Source organism: Orcinus orca, chromosome 2 (genome assembly GCF_937001465.1).
Source record: "Orcinus orca chromosome 2, mOrcOrc1.1, whole genome shotgun sequence".
Taxonomy (NCBI): domain Eukaryota; kingdom Metazoa; phylum Chordata; class Mammalia; order Artiodactyla; family Delphinidae; genus Orcinus; species Orcinus orca.
This window is the reverse complement of record NC_064560.1, coordinates 198,536,520-198,555,890: the sequence shown is the minus strand read 5'-3', so window position 1 is coordinate 198,555,890 and position 19,371 is coordinate 198,536,520. Positions and strand designations below refer to the sequence as shown.

At 44.7% G+C, this 19,371-nt stretch overlaps 1 protein-coding gene across 1 annotated transcript in view; it reads right to left on the bottom strand.

Annotated features, from left to right (window-relative positions):
• DYNC1H1 (dynein cytoplasmic 1 heavy chain 1) overlaps positions 1-16,231 on the bottom strand; it is a 66,152-nt gene extending 49,921 nt beyond the window's left edge. The window contains exons 1-7 of the mRNA XM_004262407.4: positions 15,821-16,231; positions 8,187-8,274; positions 6,035-6,208; positions 5,542-5,797; positions 4,826-5,012; positions 2,618-2,889; positions 2,299-2,526 (exon numbers count right to left, since the gene is read on the bottom strand). Coding sequence (XP_004262455.1) covers positions 2,299-2,526; positions 2,618-2,889; positions 4,826-5,012; positions 5,542-5,797; positions 6,035-6,208; positions 8,187-8,274; positions 15,821-16,073 — 1,458 coding nt within the window. The 5' untranslated portion in view covers positions 16,074-16,231. The remainder of the gene's footprint in view (positions 1-2,298; positions 2,527-2,617; positions 2,890-4,825; positions 5,013-5,541; positions 5,798-6,034; positions 6,209-8,186; positions 8,275-15,820) is intronic.
• Between the last annotated feature and the right edge of the window lie 3,140 nt (positions 16,232-19,371).

Here is a 19,371-nt window from a genome sequence, read left to right as displayed (position 1 = left end):
CACCGCTGTTCACAGTTCCGACTCTGTCATCAATAACTCCTTCCTCATCACATTACAGCTGTACACATCCTAAGATCATGTTTATGTTCACTACTTCAAACTTATGGTATTAGGCCTGTCACTAGGTCTTGCTCTTTTACGTGTTCATGGAGAAGCACACAGATGACTAGGTCACAATTTCAAAACTGCTGACAACCGTTTATTTGTAAACCTGTGCGTTTTAGTTTATGTATTTAAAAACATTCTGAGGACTCTGGGTGATGACAGTGTAGGAGCAAAAACTGGGCACGGTGATTAAGCAGCCATTTCAAGACAGCGGAAAGCAAGCAATGGCGGCCAGCACCTTGAGCTGTGTTTGTATCAGGTAAGAGCAGTGAGCTGACGGCCGTCCTGCCTGGAGGGGCTCCCATCCGCCAGCTCAGGCAGGGAAACCCGCAGCTTTGCAGGTGGGAGGACAACAGCAATAAGCATAAAGGGGAGATTCTGGAAAAGACAGCCTGACGAGGGCCGAGGTACTAAATTACACGGACACACAGGAGACCCTGGGGAGTCCTGCAAGAATGAAAAGTCTGGGCAGATTTACAACTTGCTGTCAACCAAGAATTCTATAACTGGTCAAACTATCCTTCAAATATGAGAATGAAATATTTTTCCCAATAAACGAGAAATGAGGGAAACTGTTGCCAGCAAACCTATGGAACAAGAAATACTAAAGCAAGTCCTTTAGGCTAAAGAGATAAGACAGCAGAGAGTAACTTAGGCCATAGGAAGGAATGAAGAGAACTGGAAACTATAAATCGGGGACAAACGTAAAAGATTGTATCATTATTTTTCTTTTCTTCTCCTGATTTTTGTAAGATATATATGACTGTTTAAAACAAAAGTTGTAACACTGTATTGCTGGGTTTACAATACATGTAATAGGTATGTAATTACATGTATGGGAAGAACAGCGTTATTTCCACTGTTATAAATACAACAAGCAGGAGGAGACAGGGCTACACCGGTTATGAGGTTCAGTCAGTACTGAGCACGTCATGATAAATTAAAGATCTAGAGTAATCCCTAAAAAAGAAAATTCAAAGAAATACAGCTACAAGTCTACAGAGGAATTAAAATGATATACTAAAAATAACACAAAAGAAGGCAGTCCAGGAACAGAGAAACAACAAAAATGAGACGAATGGAAAACAAATAGCAAATGGCAGGTCTAAATCCAACCATATCAATAATTATCTTACGTGTGAACAGACTAAGTAGTCCAAAAGACCGTTCTGAGAATGTATGCCTGCACACCTGAGTTTATTATACATCTTACAAATGTAAAGGACGTACATATTCCATATGGTTTACAAACAAAAAGAAAGCAGACAATGATCTTTTGAAACAATGATATCTGGGAAGAGGGACGTGGCAAAAAAGGGTCCAGACACCCTAGGCCAGAACAAATCAGCCCCAATCTCAAGTCTCTCATGGACACAATGAAGGGTTAACATTTAAACCAACACACGCACGTGTGTACATATAAATTAGCACCGCAGTAAGTAAAAAGATGCCGAGGATGCGTTATTAACAATCTGCTCCACCCTGAATAGCAGGCCCTCCTATCGGAGAATGAACCCTTCTAGATGGCATAATTTCTAGACTGGATCCCCCCCAACCCAACTAACAGCTTATTACAAAATTTTCAAACTACAGGAGGGTAGAAAGAATTCTAGACTGAATACCCATATACCGCCACCTAGAGCCTATAATTAACATTGGCTCTGTACTGGCTTTATCCTATATCTATCCACTTACCAACTCTTCTACCTGTAAGTATTTCTGGACTGGGTTTTTTAAAGGGAGAAAGGCATTGGTGAAGAAGAGTGGTGGACTGAGAAGAGATAAAAAAGCACGAACAAAGAAAAGGAGTCATTTAATTCTTTTAATAAATCTGAGGCAAATGCAATTATTATCCACATTTTAGAGATAAGGGGTCTGGGGAAAAGGTTAAATAACGTGCCCCAGGCACATGGCTAGTTCAACGGTGGGATTAGGATTTAAACCCACGAAGTCTGGCTCTGGGGTCCATGCAATTTGGAGATGGGGATGAATCGATGGAGAATGTGAAAGATTTGAACTGAAACACCAGGATTCAGAATCACTAGATCTTAAAAAGATTACAGTGATGGGTAAAAACGGAGCTAAGGAAGTACTTCACAGTATAAAACAGAAACAAGTAGTTAAATCTAAACAAAAAAAGAGAGAGGGTCATTCAAACAATGCACATACGAATTTCTAGAATGTGAATCACACCTGTGGCCTCAGGACCCTGACAATGACAGCTCTCAGCTGCTCGTGCTGGCGCCTAAACTTCCTCATCTGGTCCAGGCGAGCCTGAAGCTTCCTGTGAGCAGGGTTGATGCGCCACACCATCTTCAGGTTTTCCTCCCTTTTCCTTTTGACAATGTCTCTCAACAACACCTGGAGTTTCTCATATTCATCATCCCAAGTCTGAAAGACTTCAAAGCACGCGACCATAACCTGGTATATAATTTAAGAAAGGAAGTTTATTATTAAAGCGGATTTTCATCTCAGTGCCCCCAGGTTGGTTTTCTGATATATTACAACTCACTTTTTCAAATTCTTCATAAGCAACATGCATCAGTTTTCTAGTGCCCAGCACTTTGAGTAACTGAGAACTCAAGTCTCTTGAGATCGCCTCCACCAAACGCAGTGCCCTCTGAATGGGGTATTTTGTGTTTCGGATCTTTCTCAGATGGGTGAAAATTGCAACAAGTGCCTGCCTTATCTTGTCCAGCTCAGTGGCAGACAGCAAGTCATTCAGAGGAAAATCTTTCATCAGAGGATTGTAGTCATTCACAGTTTCCAAAGCCTGTTTCAGACCTAGATTAACATAGAAACAGTTAATGGTTTTCACATGAAGTGATACAACTATAATGTTGTTATATGTCAGTTATACCACAACGAAAAAAAAAAGCAAAAAGATATTTCTTTTAGGTTTAAATACTGCTTAAGTAAACGAAAGTATATCCTCACAACAGAGCATTTTGATGTTGCAAAAGATTTAGTGACACAGAAATTGTGCTATTTGAAAGAAAAGAGTGTTATTAACAAGATAATCCCAGTGTGGTCTCATTATTGCTTTTTTAAGAATATCAGTCAACTCAGACAACTCATATGCACTCCAAAGGCTACGAGTGGTAGCCCCAAAGATTTCATCTTTTTTTTGCTTTCTATATCATCTAAACATTCTAGTAATACCACCTTAGTATTTTTTTTTAACATCCTTATTGGAGTATAATTGCTTTACAATGGTGTGTCAGTTTCTGCTTTATAACAAAGTGAATCAGCTATACATATACATATATGCTCATATCTCTTCCCTCTTGCGTCTCCCACTACTTTAGTTGTTTTGTTTTGTTTTGTTTTTTTGCGGTACGTGGGCCTCTCACTGTTGTGGCCTCTCCCGTTGCGGAGCATAGGCTCCGGACGCGCAGGCCCAGCAGCCATGGCTCACGGGCCCAGCCACTCCACGGCATGTGGGAATCTTCCTGGACCGGGGCACGAACCCATGTCCCCTGCATCGGCAGGCAGACTCTCAACCACTGTGCCACCAGGGAAGCCCTACTTTAGTTTTAAAAAATTAGAATTTTATCATCCTTAAGAACAGTAAAATTTAAATTTTATACCCATGGCTCAAGTTAGGGGAATGTATTATGGACATGGAATCACAGAAAAACCTGGCTCCTGGTCTGTTTTTTTTTTTTTTACTTCCTCTGGCATAAGATTTACAAAAGAAATGTATTAGGAAAGAAATAAAGGTTTCAGAGGTATTAAAAAATTCAAGGTATACACTTCAGTACTAGTGAGTGCCCATATCCCAGTGAACATATGCAGTATGACCAAAATAACTGGAAGGTTTCCACCCGGAATTCCCTCTAACATGTAACATGTGGGCACCACAACCTTTTTTTTTTTTTGCGGTATGCGGGCCTCTCACTGTTGTGGCCTCTCCCGTTGCGGAGCACAGGCTCCGGACGCGCAGGCCCCGCGGCCATGGCTCATGGGCCCAGCCGCTCCGCGGCATGTGGGATCTTCCCGGACCGGGGCACGAACCCGTGTCCCCTGCATCGGCAGGCGGACTCTCAACCACTGCGCCACCAGGGAAGCCCCACAACCTTTTTTTGAGGCGAAGAAAAGAACATGACAACTGCTGCAGTCCTGATGACTTGTTCTAACACGTCTCTGGTGGGCACAGAGTGGTAGAGCAATGTCCACCCATGGCCAGTCATTCCACATTTGTGTGCCTGGTACATGCTCATTCAACATCACTCCCCCTGCTGCCCGTTCAGAAAATAACTTTATCTTGACTACTTTTCAGAACAGGGAGGAGGGCAGAGAACAGAGGAAAGGGGCAGGTAAATAGCGGAAGAGAAAGTACTGACCAGCTCTCCTTCCACAGCCCTGTGGGCAAAGAACTTCTGCTTAACATAAACCGTGTTTCTGCTTGGATTGTCAAAAGCACACTTGACTTTACACTAAAAAAGTACAGCCTACTCAAGGAACCAAGTAACTGAGAAAACAGGAGGGAAGCTCCCAGCGTCCCCTGTACTCATGCCTAGAAACTGGCTTATGTTCTTAAAACCCTGGAAGGGAAAGGGAGGTATGTGAGAAAATCATTTTCATTACCTAGAGCTGGGGGAAAGATGAGATAAGTTGCCAAGGAGTAAACAGTCAGAAAAGATGGTGCATCTATTCATTTTCATCACAAAACCCAGGTCAACAGCTTATTGATCAGACTATCAGCTCTAGTGCTTACCTGTGTCAGTGTCGAAGCTGACGGTGGCATGGAAACGCTTGCCATGTTTCAAGATATCCAGTGTCAGGAGAACTTCTGGGCTCTCTCGTTTCTCCTGGATGCGGTATAACGCACGTTCCAAGTTTAGCCAAAAACTGATTTCCTGTAAGGCAGTTCCTGAGGCAGGATCTCGATCAAGTTTGGTCACCTTAAATATAAAATAACATTCAAGAGTATTCAGCATTTAAACAAAGGTAAAAAAAGTACCGTTAACTAAGAACATGCATTATAATTTAGTTTTTACATTTCAAGCAGATTTCCTTCCTTGTATTATAAGCGGTTTAGTTTGAAATCAAAGGTCTGGACTTCCCCGGAGGTCCAGTGGTTAAGACTCCACGTTCCCACTGCAGGGGGTGCGGGTTCGATCCCTGGTTGGGGAACTAAGATGCTACATGCCACAAAGTACAACCAAAAAAAAAAAAGAAATCAAAGGTCTGAGACAGCTGAGATTAGCGCTCTCTCAGGGATGGTATTTAAACCATGTCACACGGTACCCTTGACCACTCCACTCCACCTGGGCCGACGTTAATCCTCCACTGAGCATTCCCGGGACCAGTGGGAGGTACTGCTAACAGTCATCACAGAATTCACCTCGTTGACAAGAACTCGGACCAGTTTTCTCACAGATATTAAAGAGTAAAGCGTTTTACATGACATTTTCAATACTGTGCTCTTACTTTTTGAATTTCTCGGATCCAGCGGTTAACTCCAGATTGTAACTGATTGAGAAAAGTTGGGTCTTCAACCTTGTCTCCAAAGTCTGTAACTTTCGGCTTTTCTCCACGCTCATAACACTGTTTTGCAACATTTGTAATAATTGGATGAATGGGCAGGCTGATCTCTGGAATTTCAATATTCTGCTGCAGGTGAAGGAGTCCCATTTCAAGTTCTGCAATCTTTTTTTCAACTGAAGGAGCCATTTTATCACCATCCCTAAAAAGACAGGAAATACCTCAAACTTTAGTGCGCTATTGGTCTCCAAAGAGATTCTATTATTTCAGGTCTGTCAAATATTAATAATACACATTTTATTAATGCAACAGATTTACACCCTCTTGGTTTACTAGCTTTTCCCTCCCGATTTCTGAATTTTACATCATCTTCCACAGCGTGTTGTGAACATGAAGTAAAATATGGCATTCAAACTACCAAAGGAAAAATGGTTTTTACCTGTCTGCCTTGCCAGACTCTCTGATATAGGACTTAAAAAAAGGAGCCACCGCATTGCTAATGAAAGAGTGCAAGGTTTCATACGGCGAGTCTTCACTGAGTGTGAGGACACGGAGCTGGGACGATACCGGCTTGTCTGCATCAATCACTGGAGTCCGTTTAATGAATGCCAGGCTGAAAGAACGGAAAAGAAGAAATTAGAACAGAGTCTCATTCTTCATCAGTTTCAGTAACTGCAGCCTTCTTTGTGTTGCATGCAAACTAAAAATTCATTTGAATGTTTTAATTTTAAAATCATATTAGGAATAGACTAAACTGTTGCTTTTCTAATAGTGAAATACATTGCTTCTCTTTCTTTACTCACCTATGTGAGAACTAGCAAATCAAGGTTAAGGTTATAACATGTGACCATGAAAGCAGACCAAGTTAGTTTATCTCATATGGGGGTTGAGTTCATAACCTTGCCCTCAGGAAAACTAACCTCCCTAGCAATTGCAAGTTACAAGCCCCGATTAACTTAAATCCGATCTCATAATAATTTGTCCCATTCATTTATGGCATTGAATCACATGTCAACTTGACTAAACAAAAGTCACCTGCAGGTTGAACTGACGAGAGGACATTCCAGGCGCCTGCAGCCTGGCCTAAACCAACCCTTCCAGTTTCATCTCCTGCTACGCACCCCCTACCCCACCTGAGACACCCTTTAAACTACATGGCCCATTCTCTAAACTTCATGTGCTTTTGTGTAGTTGCTTAAGAAACCTATATTCATCTGCTGAAATTCCAAGGAACCCCCAAAACCCAACTCCAGCATCACTTCTCCCATGGGGCCATTCCTAAGCAGGAGCAATCTCCCCAGTCTTCATGTTTCATGGTATTCCACACCTCTAAGACTTTGCCAAGTATTACAGCTGGTTGTGTATCTGCCATCCTTTCTCCCAAAAGACCATAAACTTCTTGGGAAAAGGAGCTATGTTTTATTCCTTTGCACACCTACTGCTGTATCTTACACATAACAGGTGCTCAAAGGTGGTTGAATTAACAGCTTCAACAGAAGCAACACTTGAATTTTCCAGTTCTCATATTACGTATATGTACTTTATACATAACACTTCACATTATTCTAAAAAGTCAGTGAAGCTTCCTGATGTGACACGCTGAGAAGGAACACAGTCGGAGTAGTATTCCTGCTGAAAATGTGCAACTTGACTGTAACCATGGAGAAACATCAGACAGATCCAATGGAGGGGCAGTCCGTCAAACTACTGGCCTGCACTTATCAACAATGGCAATGTCATCAAAGACACAGAAAGAAAGACACAGAATTGGATTCTGGATCATGGGAGAAATACTGTAGGGGACATTATTGAGAAAATATGAATATGTACTATACCTAGAGTAATACTGTACCAAAGTTTCTGGAATTTGAAAATTGTACTGAGGCTGTGAACAAGAATGTTTTTGTTCTTAGGAAATGCTGCGAAGTATTTAGGGATAAAGGGGCAGGTTGTCTATAACTCTCAAATGGTTCAGGAAAAAAAATGATGATGCAAACATGGCAAATGTTAACTGACATCTGGGAGTTCTACATGCTACCCATGCAACTCTTGTAAGCTTGAAATTATTCAAAGTAAAAAGTTTTAAAAAGCCAAGGCAAGATAAACATTTACGCACTTGAATTTGAATATGTCTACTGGAGTATAAACTGGCACAACCTTTTTAAAAGGTGGGAGATCTGGTAACACACGTTAAAGACTTCAATGATGCATCGCATCTGAACCCGTAATGCTATCTTTAGGGATTTATCCTAAAAAGAATCAGACCGGTGTACCTATGAACGTTTACTACTTACTTGTAATAATGAAAACCCAGGTATACTCTGAGAGCATTATTAGATATGCTAAGTGCATTATGGCTCAAACCTAGAATGGATGATGCCATGATATGGCAATTAAAATAAAAATATTTTAGATTTTATACTGACTTGCAAATCCTCTTAATTTGAATAAATAAAATCAAAGATAAGAAACTGAATTAAAGAGCAGAAATCTTTTGAGTGTTCTTAGCATCTCTGTCTGAGTCGATTAGGATTTACATTTAATCCTCACAAGTTTATAGTCCAAAATAATGGTATATTCATACTACTCACCTATTGGACTTAACTCCATAATGAATGTCTATGTTGATGTTATAGGAAATAAATTCTTTTTCTTCTTCTCCTTCATCACCAACATCCTCTACAAATCATAATAAATATTCTATCAAATTCATGTCAGTATTCCAATTTTTAATTTATCAACTGTTCAGAGCACGACTAGCCTCACCCCAACTCCAGCCTGACGTTTAAACCCCTACGTGACTCGGCTCTACCTAATTCTCCCTCTACCCATTTTTTCTGACTGCTGACCCAGGCACTTATTTGCTGTGGGATCTTGGGCAAGGTTCTTAACTTCTTGGCATCTCCGTTTCCTTGTTTGTAAACTGGGGACGCACTGGCATGCCTGGGTCGTTGAATGACTGACTGAGCCGCTGCCTAGAGTGGGCCCCGGCCCCAGGGCGGTGCTAGGTGGTGTCCTCCCCACCGCATCCCAGCAGTCTCATCCCCTGTGCTCCAATCACAGAGGCCGCTTCCCACCCCCAGCCCCAGGGTATTCTGCTCAGGTGTCTACTCAGCACTTGCTATGCGACAGGCATTACTTTAGGCGCATCACACATCTACCCCTCACGGCGACACTATGGGGCTTGGCATGACAATTATTATTATTATTTTCCAAGCAAGGAATGTAAGTAAATTGCCCTCAGACATGTGACTGGAAAGGGACAGAGTGAAAATTCAGAAGTCTGATTCCAAACCCGGGCTCCTCAACAGCCTGCCCTCTTCCCTCTTTAAGGCCCTACAGGGAAACCCCCAGCAAGAAGCATCCCCAGGTCACCAAGGGGGCATTCACCTGGCTGTCCCTTCTGCTCTTACGGCGCTTTCACAGCCTGCTCTGGGGTCAGTTTATGAATACAGCAGTGATTTGAAAAAGCTTACTGGAATTTAATACTAAGATAACTCAAGATGCATGCGAATAAAATTTCTAGATAGTTAAAAATGAAAGTTGAAAAATTAATATAAAAATCATAAAAATGGGAAGTAATACAAACCTCTGGATCTAGTACTGATCAGCTAGATGGGTACACCCTCTAGCTGAATTATCTTTGGGACGACATACTGTATGGAATAACTGCATTAGCAAAAATTAATATCGAAGGATTAATCTAACTTGATATGTACGATTCGCCTTCACTTCTACATCATGGTGTAATAACAAAGGCAGTAGACTTAACTAAGTGATCTCGGGAAAGTCATTTTTCTTCCTGTCAGCTTCAAATTCGTAAAACGTAAAAGGGGCAACAGAGGAGGGGGTGGGATATTAAATTAGGTGGTCTAAAAGGTTTCTATAAATGCTAAAAACTATGCGCAAAAGCTATTTGCTTCTTTCGTTTTAAGATGAGACAAATACAAAATTCACACTAAAAGAATATAAAGTATTAGTATATTTATTTATATATATATATAAATATATATTCATCAAGACAATTACTCTTCCAAAATGTTGTTTTTAGTATAATTTTAGGAAGGAGAGGAGGAGTGAGTGGCGGAACATTTTCGTATGCCAGTGACGTCCTAGCTGTTTGTTTTTTTTTTTTTGCGGTACGCGGGCCTCTCACTGTTGTGGCCTCTCCCACTGCGGAGCACAGGCTTCGGACGCACAGGCTCAGCGGCCATGGCTCACGGGCCCAGCCGCTCCGCGGCATGTGGGATCCTCCCGGACCGGGGCACGAACCCGTGTCCCCTGCATCGGCAGGCGGACTCTCAACCACTGCGCCACCAGGGAAGCCCTCTAGCTGTTTTTTAAAATTACTAACTACCTGAAAAAAACCCCAAACCAACCAACTGAGTTTTCTAACTACTGAAATGTGGACATACCACAAGATAAGATAAATCATACTGCCTGAAACCAATCAAACATATAATTGCAATCTGTAAAACAAAAAGACAAAGAGTATAAGGAAATACCCCCAAACTAAAATACTTGTCAGGGTGGTGGGATTATGAAATATTTTTTCCCTTGACTTTTGGAACTTTCAATAATGCTGTTCTATGACTTATATAAAATATGTCATTAAGATAACACCCAAACAATAAATAGACAATAAAAGTAACATTCTATAATCACCAAAGGAAATTACTAAGTAAAAAATATGGTGTAACCTTGAATCATATCTTCCTCCTGGACAGAGCGGCATCCTCTATACAAATAAAATCATATAGAAAACATGCCAACTGGACACAACATCTAACCACATCCCCAGCACATCCTAATGCGAACAGGGTTAAAGGAACTGGCAGCAGGCCAGGTGATGAGTCACGGCTGTCTCGGGACCACTGTGAACGCCCAGCCCAGCCCAGCCCAGCCCGCGCTAGGAATAACACTGCAATGCAGCAGGAGACGGCTGGGGCTCGGGAACGCACACACGATGACATAATCCTCAGACACGGGTATGCGAAATACGTGCCCTCTACTGCTCTGTAAAAGTCTAACTTCCTTTGATGACAGTAATTTATGCAAGTCATTATTAATATCAGCCATAGACTACATTTTGGATTAGTTTTTTAACGCTATTCCCCATAAATACGAAGATCATATGAAGTCTGAGGATGTCTGATTCCCGTTATAAAGAACACATGACATGGTTTTATAAACTGCCCAACAATTTAAACTTTCCTGCCTCTTTATAAATTATTGTATTTTCCAAATAACAATAATTCTATTTCTGCAGAAACTTTAAAAAAAAATTGTTTAAAGGAGGAGAGAAAGACACTTATTAGTTGATTCCCAACAAAGAGGGTACTAATCCTGCTATATACGAACACCATCTGCACGTTTATCAGGTAATACCACTTTCGGTAAAGTCTGAACCAGTTTCCTAATGATGCTAAAGTTACTGGTTAATACACAACAGACTGATACTGTGCTGCCTACTAACACATTCAGGGAACTAAAATACCAGCGCAGACAGGCTGCACCTGACTCTCGAGTTCCTGTGCTGCAAGCCATACTGATACATCTTACAGCGCCCTGTGGACATTTCTTTGGTTAACTTCTGAGAGTTCATCAAATTCCTCGAGATGTTCAAAATGTCATTTAGCACTATTCTGCATATGCTTCTATTGAAAGATGAATGTATTTCAAAGTACAAGTGATTTGTATCATTACCTTGTGAATTAGGTAAGCAATGTGCCTCATTTAATGAAATACAAACAGATGCCCATTCAATTACCTTAAGACTCATATCACCTCTCCTAGGTAGATGGGTATGTGTCCGCAGACTGGTGAACAGGCAACTGGAAAGGGGTGAGGGGAGGCTGCCGGCTCCCCTGCCCTTGGTCATCCCCTCCCCCCCTCTCCCCTCCCAACGTTCTCCAGCCACAGGGCAAGCCTCCTCTCAAGCTAGCAAACGAAGCCAGTCATTTTCTTTGGCCAGATGACGTGTTACGTGTTCCTGGCTCTCTTTATCTTTCCTTTTCTTTTCCCTTTAAAATCCAAACAGACTCCTAATACCACATTACTTTGGGCGATTCGCTGTCGTACACTCCCTCCTGGTACGCGCCCTCCTGGTAGCTCTCCGCTTTCCCATCCCTGGTACTTCCTCCAGCCACCTTGACGTCCACCCGCCCTTCTGTCCTCCTTCTGAGGCCGTGACTTCTTCGCATCCACTCCCTGCCCCGCACAAGGCTAAGAGTGTGGTGAGCGTCTTGAGTCTTCTCCTCCATCATAACATTGTTGGGAATTTGAAAGGAGGGTTGAACCCCATGTAATCCTTGTACACAAGGTAAAACTGGGGCTCCTCTTGACATTTCCAGAAAAAAAGAGAAGGAAGTGAAAAAAACTAAGTCAGTAATGCCTAAAGGATTTAAGACTTCATGCTTTTTAAGGCTAACACTAATTCAAAAGAAGTAATTGCTATGAAGTAAATGAAAACAAACACTCCTATTTAATGGATACCAAGGAATTCAACAGAGAAATTAGTTCTTAGGTTTCAGAATCCTTCTTAAAACATCTTTTTCCTAACTGGGTCTTAAAATTCTGCGGTTTTGGTTTCCTCACTCATGACAGAGGCGCTGGACTAAATCTCTCCCGCCGTTCCCAGCCTGATACTCCATGATGCTGAGAGTCGAAATTTCCATCTGTCTTTACTTTTTAAAAAGAAGTAATGACTGCTTTCCCTTTCCTGTACATGAATTCCACTCACTACGAAACACCTCACTTTAAAAAGCATCTTGCTGCAGACTGCTTTGTCCTACAGAGGGTGGGGGCCCCACCTATGGCGTGACAGCACAGGACAGCAAGAACTCAGGCTGATGGACTCCTGGCCCAGCGCTCCAAGACAGTGCCATGTCACAGCCAATATTTCCTATTAATTTATTAATCATTTTATTAACCATTTTGGGGTCTAAGCCAGAAATGAATACTTTTTACTCATCCATCTACGACATTTCTTCTCTTTTTAGGGAAATTAAGTCCTCAGAAAAATAATGTTTAAAACTCCACAAAAACATACCTCTCTGTATGCCACCGCGCCTCTAGGAAGCCGAGTCCTGCAAGGAGCAATGGCTTTCTTCCAGACTCCAGTCACCTCTGCACTAATGAAGAGGGTAAAACCCCTGAACCATGTACGTCAGGAACAACTAGAATCCCAAGCTTCGGGTAGGCACCGACTAAAGGCAGCCACTACTTCCGGTCTTACAGACAAAGCTCCAAGGGTAACACGTCTGAGTGGAACAAAACCGAACCAAAACCCCACAGCACCCGTTCCCAGCCTGGTCCCAGACAAGCCCTGGAACCACCACTCCAGCAGCTGCAAACCGCAGCATCCTTACCAGTCCCTACCTTCACCACCCAACCTTTCACGGGGCAGAACACACCCCAAAATGCACTTCAGGTAAAAAGCGCTACAAAAGTGTCATTAACATCGTAATATGCCTATCACGTAGGGATCACCCACCTGGTCATACTTTTAGAAGTACGCTATGAGGAAAACAATTTTCTATAGGCCAGGAATTACAGGAAGGAGATTTCTCTTTTTAAAACGGGGAGCTACAATTTGACATTCCCTTTCACCAACTCTTCACTATCAAAATTAACTGTTAGGGGGCCTTCCCCGGTGGTCCAGTGGTTAAGACTCCGCGCTTCCCCTGCAGGGGGCACGGGTTAGATTCGATCACTGGATGGGGGACTACGAGCTCGCATGCCTCGCGGTGTGGCCAAAAAAAAAAAAAAAATGATCAAGTGTTACAGTCACAACCTTTATTCTACACTTTAAAGGCGGCTTTACTTTAACAAAAATAGTTTAAAGCTAGCTGGAGTACTTAAAAAAACATACAGAGATATACCTTCATATAAAAAAAAGCTTCTATATACAATTACATGTGTTTGGAAAATTCTTTCCATAAAAAAGGGGGAAAGTGGGGGGAAGATAAAGTAAAAGTAACTTCTCCCGTTCATTAAATAAGTTATATGACTTCATTGTTGGTGGCGGTCTTTATTGAGTTCAAACCATTCAGATTTATTCTCCACATCATAATGCAAGCCTGCCTTTTCACCGTAAATAACTACTGGGTGTTCGTATTTGATTAAATGTGCAAATGGCAACGCTAACTCATAAAAACCAGCCCTCCTTCTAAGTGACCTGGGCTAACACTTATGTCTAAATTATGCTAGTGTAGCCAGGATGCTAATAAGACTGATGGGACGGCATAGTTCTTCCTCAGATTTTTGTAAGTGAAAAATAAGTTAAGACAGGTTGAATTACTAGAAATACTTCCAGGACTTTTATAAATCCAGGAATGAGATAGGATTTCAATTGCAGACAGTCTCATTACCTAGTCAACATTCAAAAGTGCAAGTCATTATGGAGCCAAGATTTGGATCCGTGGATACTCGCTCTGCTGAAAGGAGAAAATGGACCCATCAAGAAAACAGAGGTGATTTGCACCAGAAAGCATTCAACAGAAATAGGGTCCCCCTCCAATAATTTGAGCAAAGTTCAATTCTAAGTTGTTTGAGAAAAGTGAATCACTGAGGAGCACTCTAGAAGCAAAGAACAAAACCTACCATTTTTTCCTGTAAAAAAGAAACTGAGACCTAAGGTAGAAATCACTGATTTCAAAACAAAAACTGTGCAATGAAAATATGATCAAGAATCAGCCAAGGTAAAGCTACTCAAAATACAATAACAATGCAGATTAAAATGTATTTTAATAAAATAATGTATATTCATTAAAAAACGACCAGAAAGACAGATATCAAAATGCTGACAGTGGTCATATCCAGGTCGAAGGATTTCAGGTCAGGTGACTTTTTTATCTGAATACTTTAATTTTCTATTGTGACTATATACTTTTTTTGAAAGAAAATAGATGAGTCAAAAAAATTTTTTTTTAAACAGTAGCAGTTTCCATGCAGGAAAACAACCCCAAACACTCGCTGGGTCACACTCGCTGACCCTCCTGCAGAGGCCAGTGCTACAATGAAGCATCTCCCCAGTAGGAAAAACCTTTGAAAGAAACAAACTATCTGCAAGAAACTAAGTGTGTGTAGGGGAGCGGTGAGGCAGAGAGTTGAGATTCTCTTACTGACAGAACCATACAGCTTTTGAGATCATAAGAAGCTTGTCTCCGAACACTTTCAGACAATGCCCAATCCTTGGTGCTAAGCTAGCATTTACCTGGACATCATCCTTGGCTTCCCGGATGGACGGTGCCACACCCAGACATGTGCTGTCAAATAAGCTCGCCATTGGCTACAAAATGGTCTGAAAGCATCAAGGGGAAACCCTCCCTGAAGGCAAGCTCCACTCTCAAGAGGAACCTAGGCTTGCTTTTGGGAGGTCACTATTTGAGGAGACTGCTGGAATATGCAAACCTTTTGTCCCGTCCCTCCACTAGGTGCCTAATCTAAGTCTCTCTCCTTTTAAGATCTGTAAAATAGATTCAAAGACCATGGGGCCATCATTAGGATCATCTAAGCATCACACAAATACAAGGCATGATGAAGGAAAACAAGCAGTGGGCCGGACACTGAGATGCTGAGTCTAGCCTAGGGAGTAGGATTAGCTGGTGTGACCTTGGGGCAGTCACTTCGACTGAGCCTCAGTTTTCTCGCGTCTGAAGTGGGCAGATGCACCCACTCAACAGGGACAGCATTAAGTCCAAGAGGGAGACCTGCGTGCGCTATCCACCTAGAACAGTGATGCCCCGCTCGCAGCCGGGGCTGTCACTGTCACTCCTCGGGCCTCGGCATCTGGGTCCGCACAAGGCAGAGGCCGGGATGCCCGCCGGTCAGGGCTCCCCCAGCTCCGGCTCGCCAGTATCTCCCCCTACACCCGGACGACCGAAGGACCACAATCCAGGCTGCCCCCGGCGCCACCCCTGACACATCCCTCCCGAGGCCGGCCTTGGCCTGGACGCAAATCGAAACCGAAAAGCCCATGTGACACTGGAGGCCGGGATGCGGCCTCCGCCCGCGCTCAGCCCGGGAGACGCTGTCTCCACCCAACTCGGCCATCTTGAGGCCGAGCTGACAAAGCGATCCCATTGTTGCGGGTGACGGCGAGGCTGGGCGACCTCCTCCGTCCCCGCGACCCGGAAGGGGGCACCCTGGGGCCCCGGCGGCAAGGGGTGTGGCGGGAGCGAGGCGGGGCGCCGGGGGACCCACCGCAGCCCCGGCCCCGCACCTTTGAGCGTGGAGCGCTCCACCAGGACCGTGTGCACCTGCGGGTCCGAGAGGAACTTGCGCATCTGCTCCAGGGCGCTCTTCTCCTCCAGCGCCGCCTCGAGCGCGGCCGGGGCCTCGCCGCCATCCTCCAGCAGCAGCGGCACCAGCTTGCGCAGGTGCTTCTGCAGCACCGACACGTCGGCCACGTTCTGCACTGCCGACACCTCCAGGCCGGCCGAACCGTCCTCGCCACCGCCCCCGGGCTCCGACATGGCGCCGCGCTCGGGACCCGCAGGCAGCGCTGAGAAGGCGGCCGCGACTCGGCGCGAGAGCGAGCGGGCGGACGCACGAGAGAAACGAGCAGCACAAGCCGACCGCCCGCTAGCCCACTGCCGACTGAGGAGAGGGAGCGCCGGCTCCTCCCTAAAGGCCGCCGTCCGCCGGCCCCGCCCCGCCGCCGCCGCCGCCGCCGCCGCCGCCGCCGCCGCCGCCCGCCTCCCGTCGCCCGCGGCCGGCGCCCGCCGCAGCCACTGGGCCCCCTCACGGTACCGACGTCACGGCGTCGCGCTCAGGCGGCCCGGGTGACTCCGCCGCGCAGCCTTCTGGGACTCGTAGTTCCAGTGTTGGGCGGGGCTCCGCAGTACCGACACCTCAAGCCCTAACGGTGGGAACTTGCGGGGGGCGGTGAGAGGTGGTCAGGGACTACGTCTGTCCTGTTCACTGCTGTGGACTCAGCGAACAGCACAGAGCCTGAGACACTGCACTAATACTGAATGAATGAATGGTGTTAACGAGCTAACGTGTTTTGAGCATTTAGCCTGTGCCTGACATTGTTCTAAGCACTTAACCTGTGTAGTTTCTTTGAACGAATGAATGACTAGGATGTGTTGAGCTAGAATATAGTCATCTGTGTTATTAAATATACATATGGAGACTGAGGATCTTTTTCAGAGGGAGAGGAGATGAGGGAAGTGTCACATTGCTAGGCTGGAAAGAGGGAGGTTGGGAGGGGACGTTCCCAGAGCAGGAAGCAGCTTCTGCAAAAGCAGAGAGGCCTGACTGTAGGAGCGATGTACGGGAAAGCCAGAAGGTGACACTTGAACGGTGGGGTGAAGCCTGGCTGTTGTAGGTTCTGGTTGCTAATGGCAAAATAATTCCCCCCAGAATGCCGTGAGGACCACGGGGGAGACCTACAAGCATCCACCTAGAACAGCAGCCGGGGCTGACGCTGTCGTTCCGATGGCCTCAGCATCTGGGTCCACACAAGGCAGGGACTGCCGTGCCTGCCCAATAAGTTTCCCCCCAGCTCCCATTTGCCTGGACCTCCTCCAGTACACCGAGATGACATAAGGGCCAGAATGGAGGCTGCCCACATTCTTGGTTTAGAAATGACAGTTATTATAAGGAGCAGTAATTGGCTTTTGGAAGTTCAAACTCATCACTCGCTTCTTAAGTTGGGTGGAGGAAGGGAAGCCAAAGGTGCTATTTTTATATCAAAGTGCACAGTCAGAGAGCTGAATCCTGATTGGTAGAACGATGATGGGATGATTTGATTTCCCCAAATCATCTTTGGAAAACTGCAAAACATGCAGTATGCCTATTCTTGTTCAGTTACCCAGTGCCAAGCCCCAGGAACTGCTGGAACATGAAGACTAATGAGATGATTCTTGTCTTTAAGAAGCTCATGGCAGAGGGGACAGATTAATATCCCATCCTCCTCCTGCCTTCCATCAGTCCACTCTTCTTTTTCTGTGGAATTTTAAAAATTGAAGTATAGTTAATGTACAATGTTGTGTTAGTTTCAAGTGTACAGTAAAGTGATATATATATATATATATCTGTTTCAGATTCTTTTCCGTTATAGGTTAAGATTTTTTTAAATTAATTAATTAATTTATTTTTGGTTGCGTTGGGTCTTCGTTGCGGTGCGCAGGCTTCTCATTGCAGTGGCTTCTCTTGCTGCGGAGCACGGGCTCTAGGCGCGTAGGCTCCGTAGTTGTGGCACATGGGCTCAGTAGTTGTGGTTTGCAGGCTCTAGAGCGCAGGCTCAGCAGTTGTGGCACACGGGCTTAGTTGCTCCGCGGCATGTGGGATCTTCCCCGACCAGGGCTCGAACCTGTGTCCCCTACATTGGCAGGCGGATTCTTAACCACTGCGCCACCAGGGAAGTCCCTATTATAAGATATTGAGTGTAGTTCCCTGTGCTATACAATAGGTCCTTGTTGCTTACCATTAGTTTGTTTTCTGTCTGTGAGTCTATTTCTGTTTTGTAAATAAGTTCATTTGTATCATTTCTGAAGGTTCCACATATAAGTGATGTCATGTGATACTTGTCTTTCTCTGTCTGTTATTTCACACTAGTCCAGTCTTACATCATATGCCCGAGCAGATCTAAATAAACTTCCTGGAAAAATACAAAGCACTGCAATGAGTTTGTGCTATGATCATAATGGTAATGAATAATAATAACTCCACCAACAACTAACACTGAGAGCTCACTCAATACCAGGCACTCTGCTAAGGGCTGCCCCCTGCCCCATATCCTTTGGGGTAGGAACAGGGATGGAAGAAAATCTGTGAGGTGCAGGTTAGTGAACTCTGAATTGACCACGCACCATTGGAGCCCCAGAAACCCAGCAGCGAACTGGCAGATGGAGAGAGGCTGCTTGCAGCCTGCACCGTGAGTCAGCACCACCCAGGAGACGCAGCCATTTGGGCATCCAAGGGACTCAAACATCTGCAATCTGGCTCCGAGCCAGGGCAACAGGGCAGCAGGCTCCGGAGGTGCAGCCCTATATGTGTGATAGGCTCAAAATTAAAAGTGTTTGTTGTTTCTAAGAGAATGGAAATCAGAGGAACCTGAACCATCAGTCTACAAGGATCCATACATTGACCAAATGTGCCTGCATTTCTGTTTTCTAAAGATGTTTGCTGTGTTGAATAAATACATCGTAAGAAGAATGGTCTATGTTGACTGACGGCTTACAGAGGGTGCCCAGCACTCTAAATTCCTTATCCTGGGGGCTGGCTAGACTGCCCCCAGCTGACAGGGAAGGGGATATTTTTGTGAGATGCTCCCTTGGCCTCCTGGGGCAGGACTCTGCCCCGAGCTGACTCTGTGTGTGTTGGGGGGGGACCCTCCACCCAAACCTGGCCTCTCCCACCGCAAACTCTGTTTGGCATCTCCGCTTTCTCTTGCTCATAGTAGAGGCTGCTTTCAGTTGGCAGTAGGCAGTGGGTGCTGGCGAGAGAGAATTCTTTCTAAGTTGATGGGGGATGGTAGTGGCTGCTGGGCCACATGTATTTTATCAGAAGTTGGTGATGAACTGTCCACATGTCCATTCCCCGCCCTTCTCCTTCAAGTACTGCACTGGATGGCCCCTCAAATCCAAGCTGAGGGCTCCTTCTCATCCCCATCTTCCCTCTCCCTCTCCCTCTCCCAACCCTGGGCCACATTGAGCCCTCAGCGGAAGTCCGGCTGGCCCAGCACGTTCAGGCTCTGCGTCTGGCATTCCCCTCTCCCCCCTCGAAATTCCACATTGGGTTCGCCCATTCACTCACTCATTCATT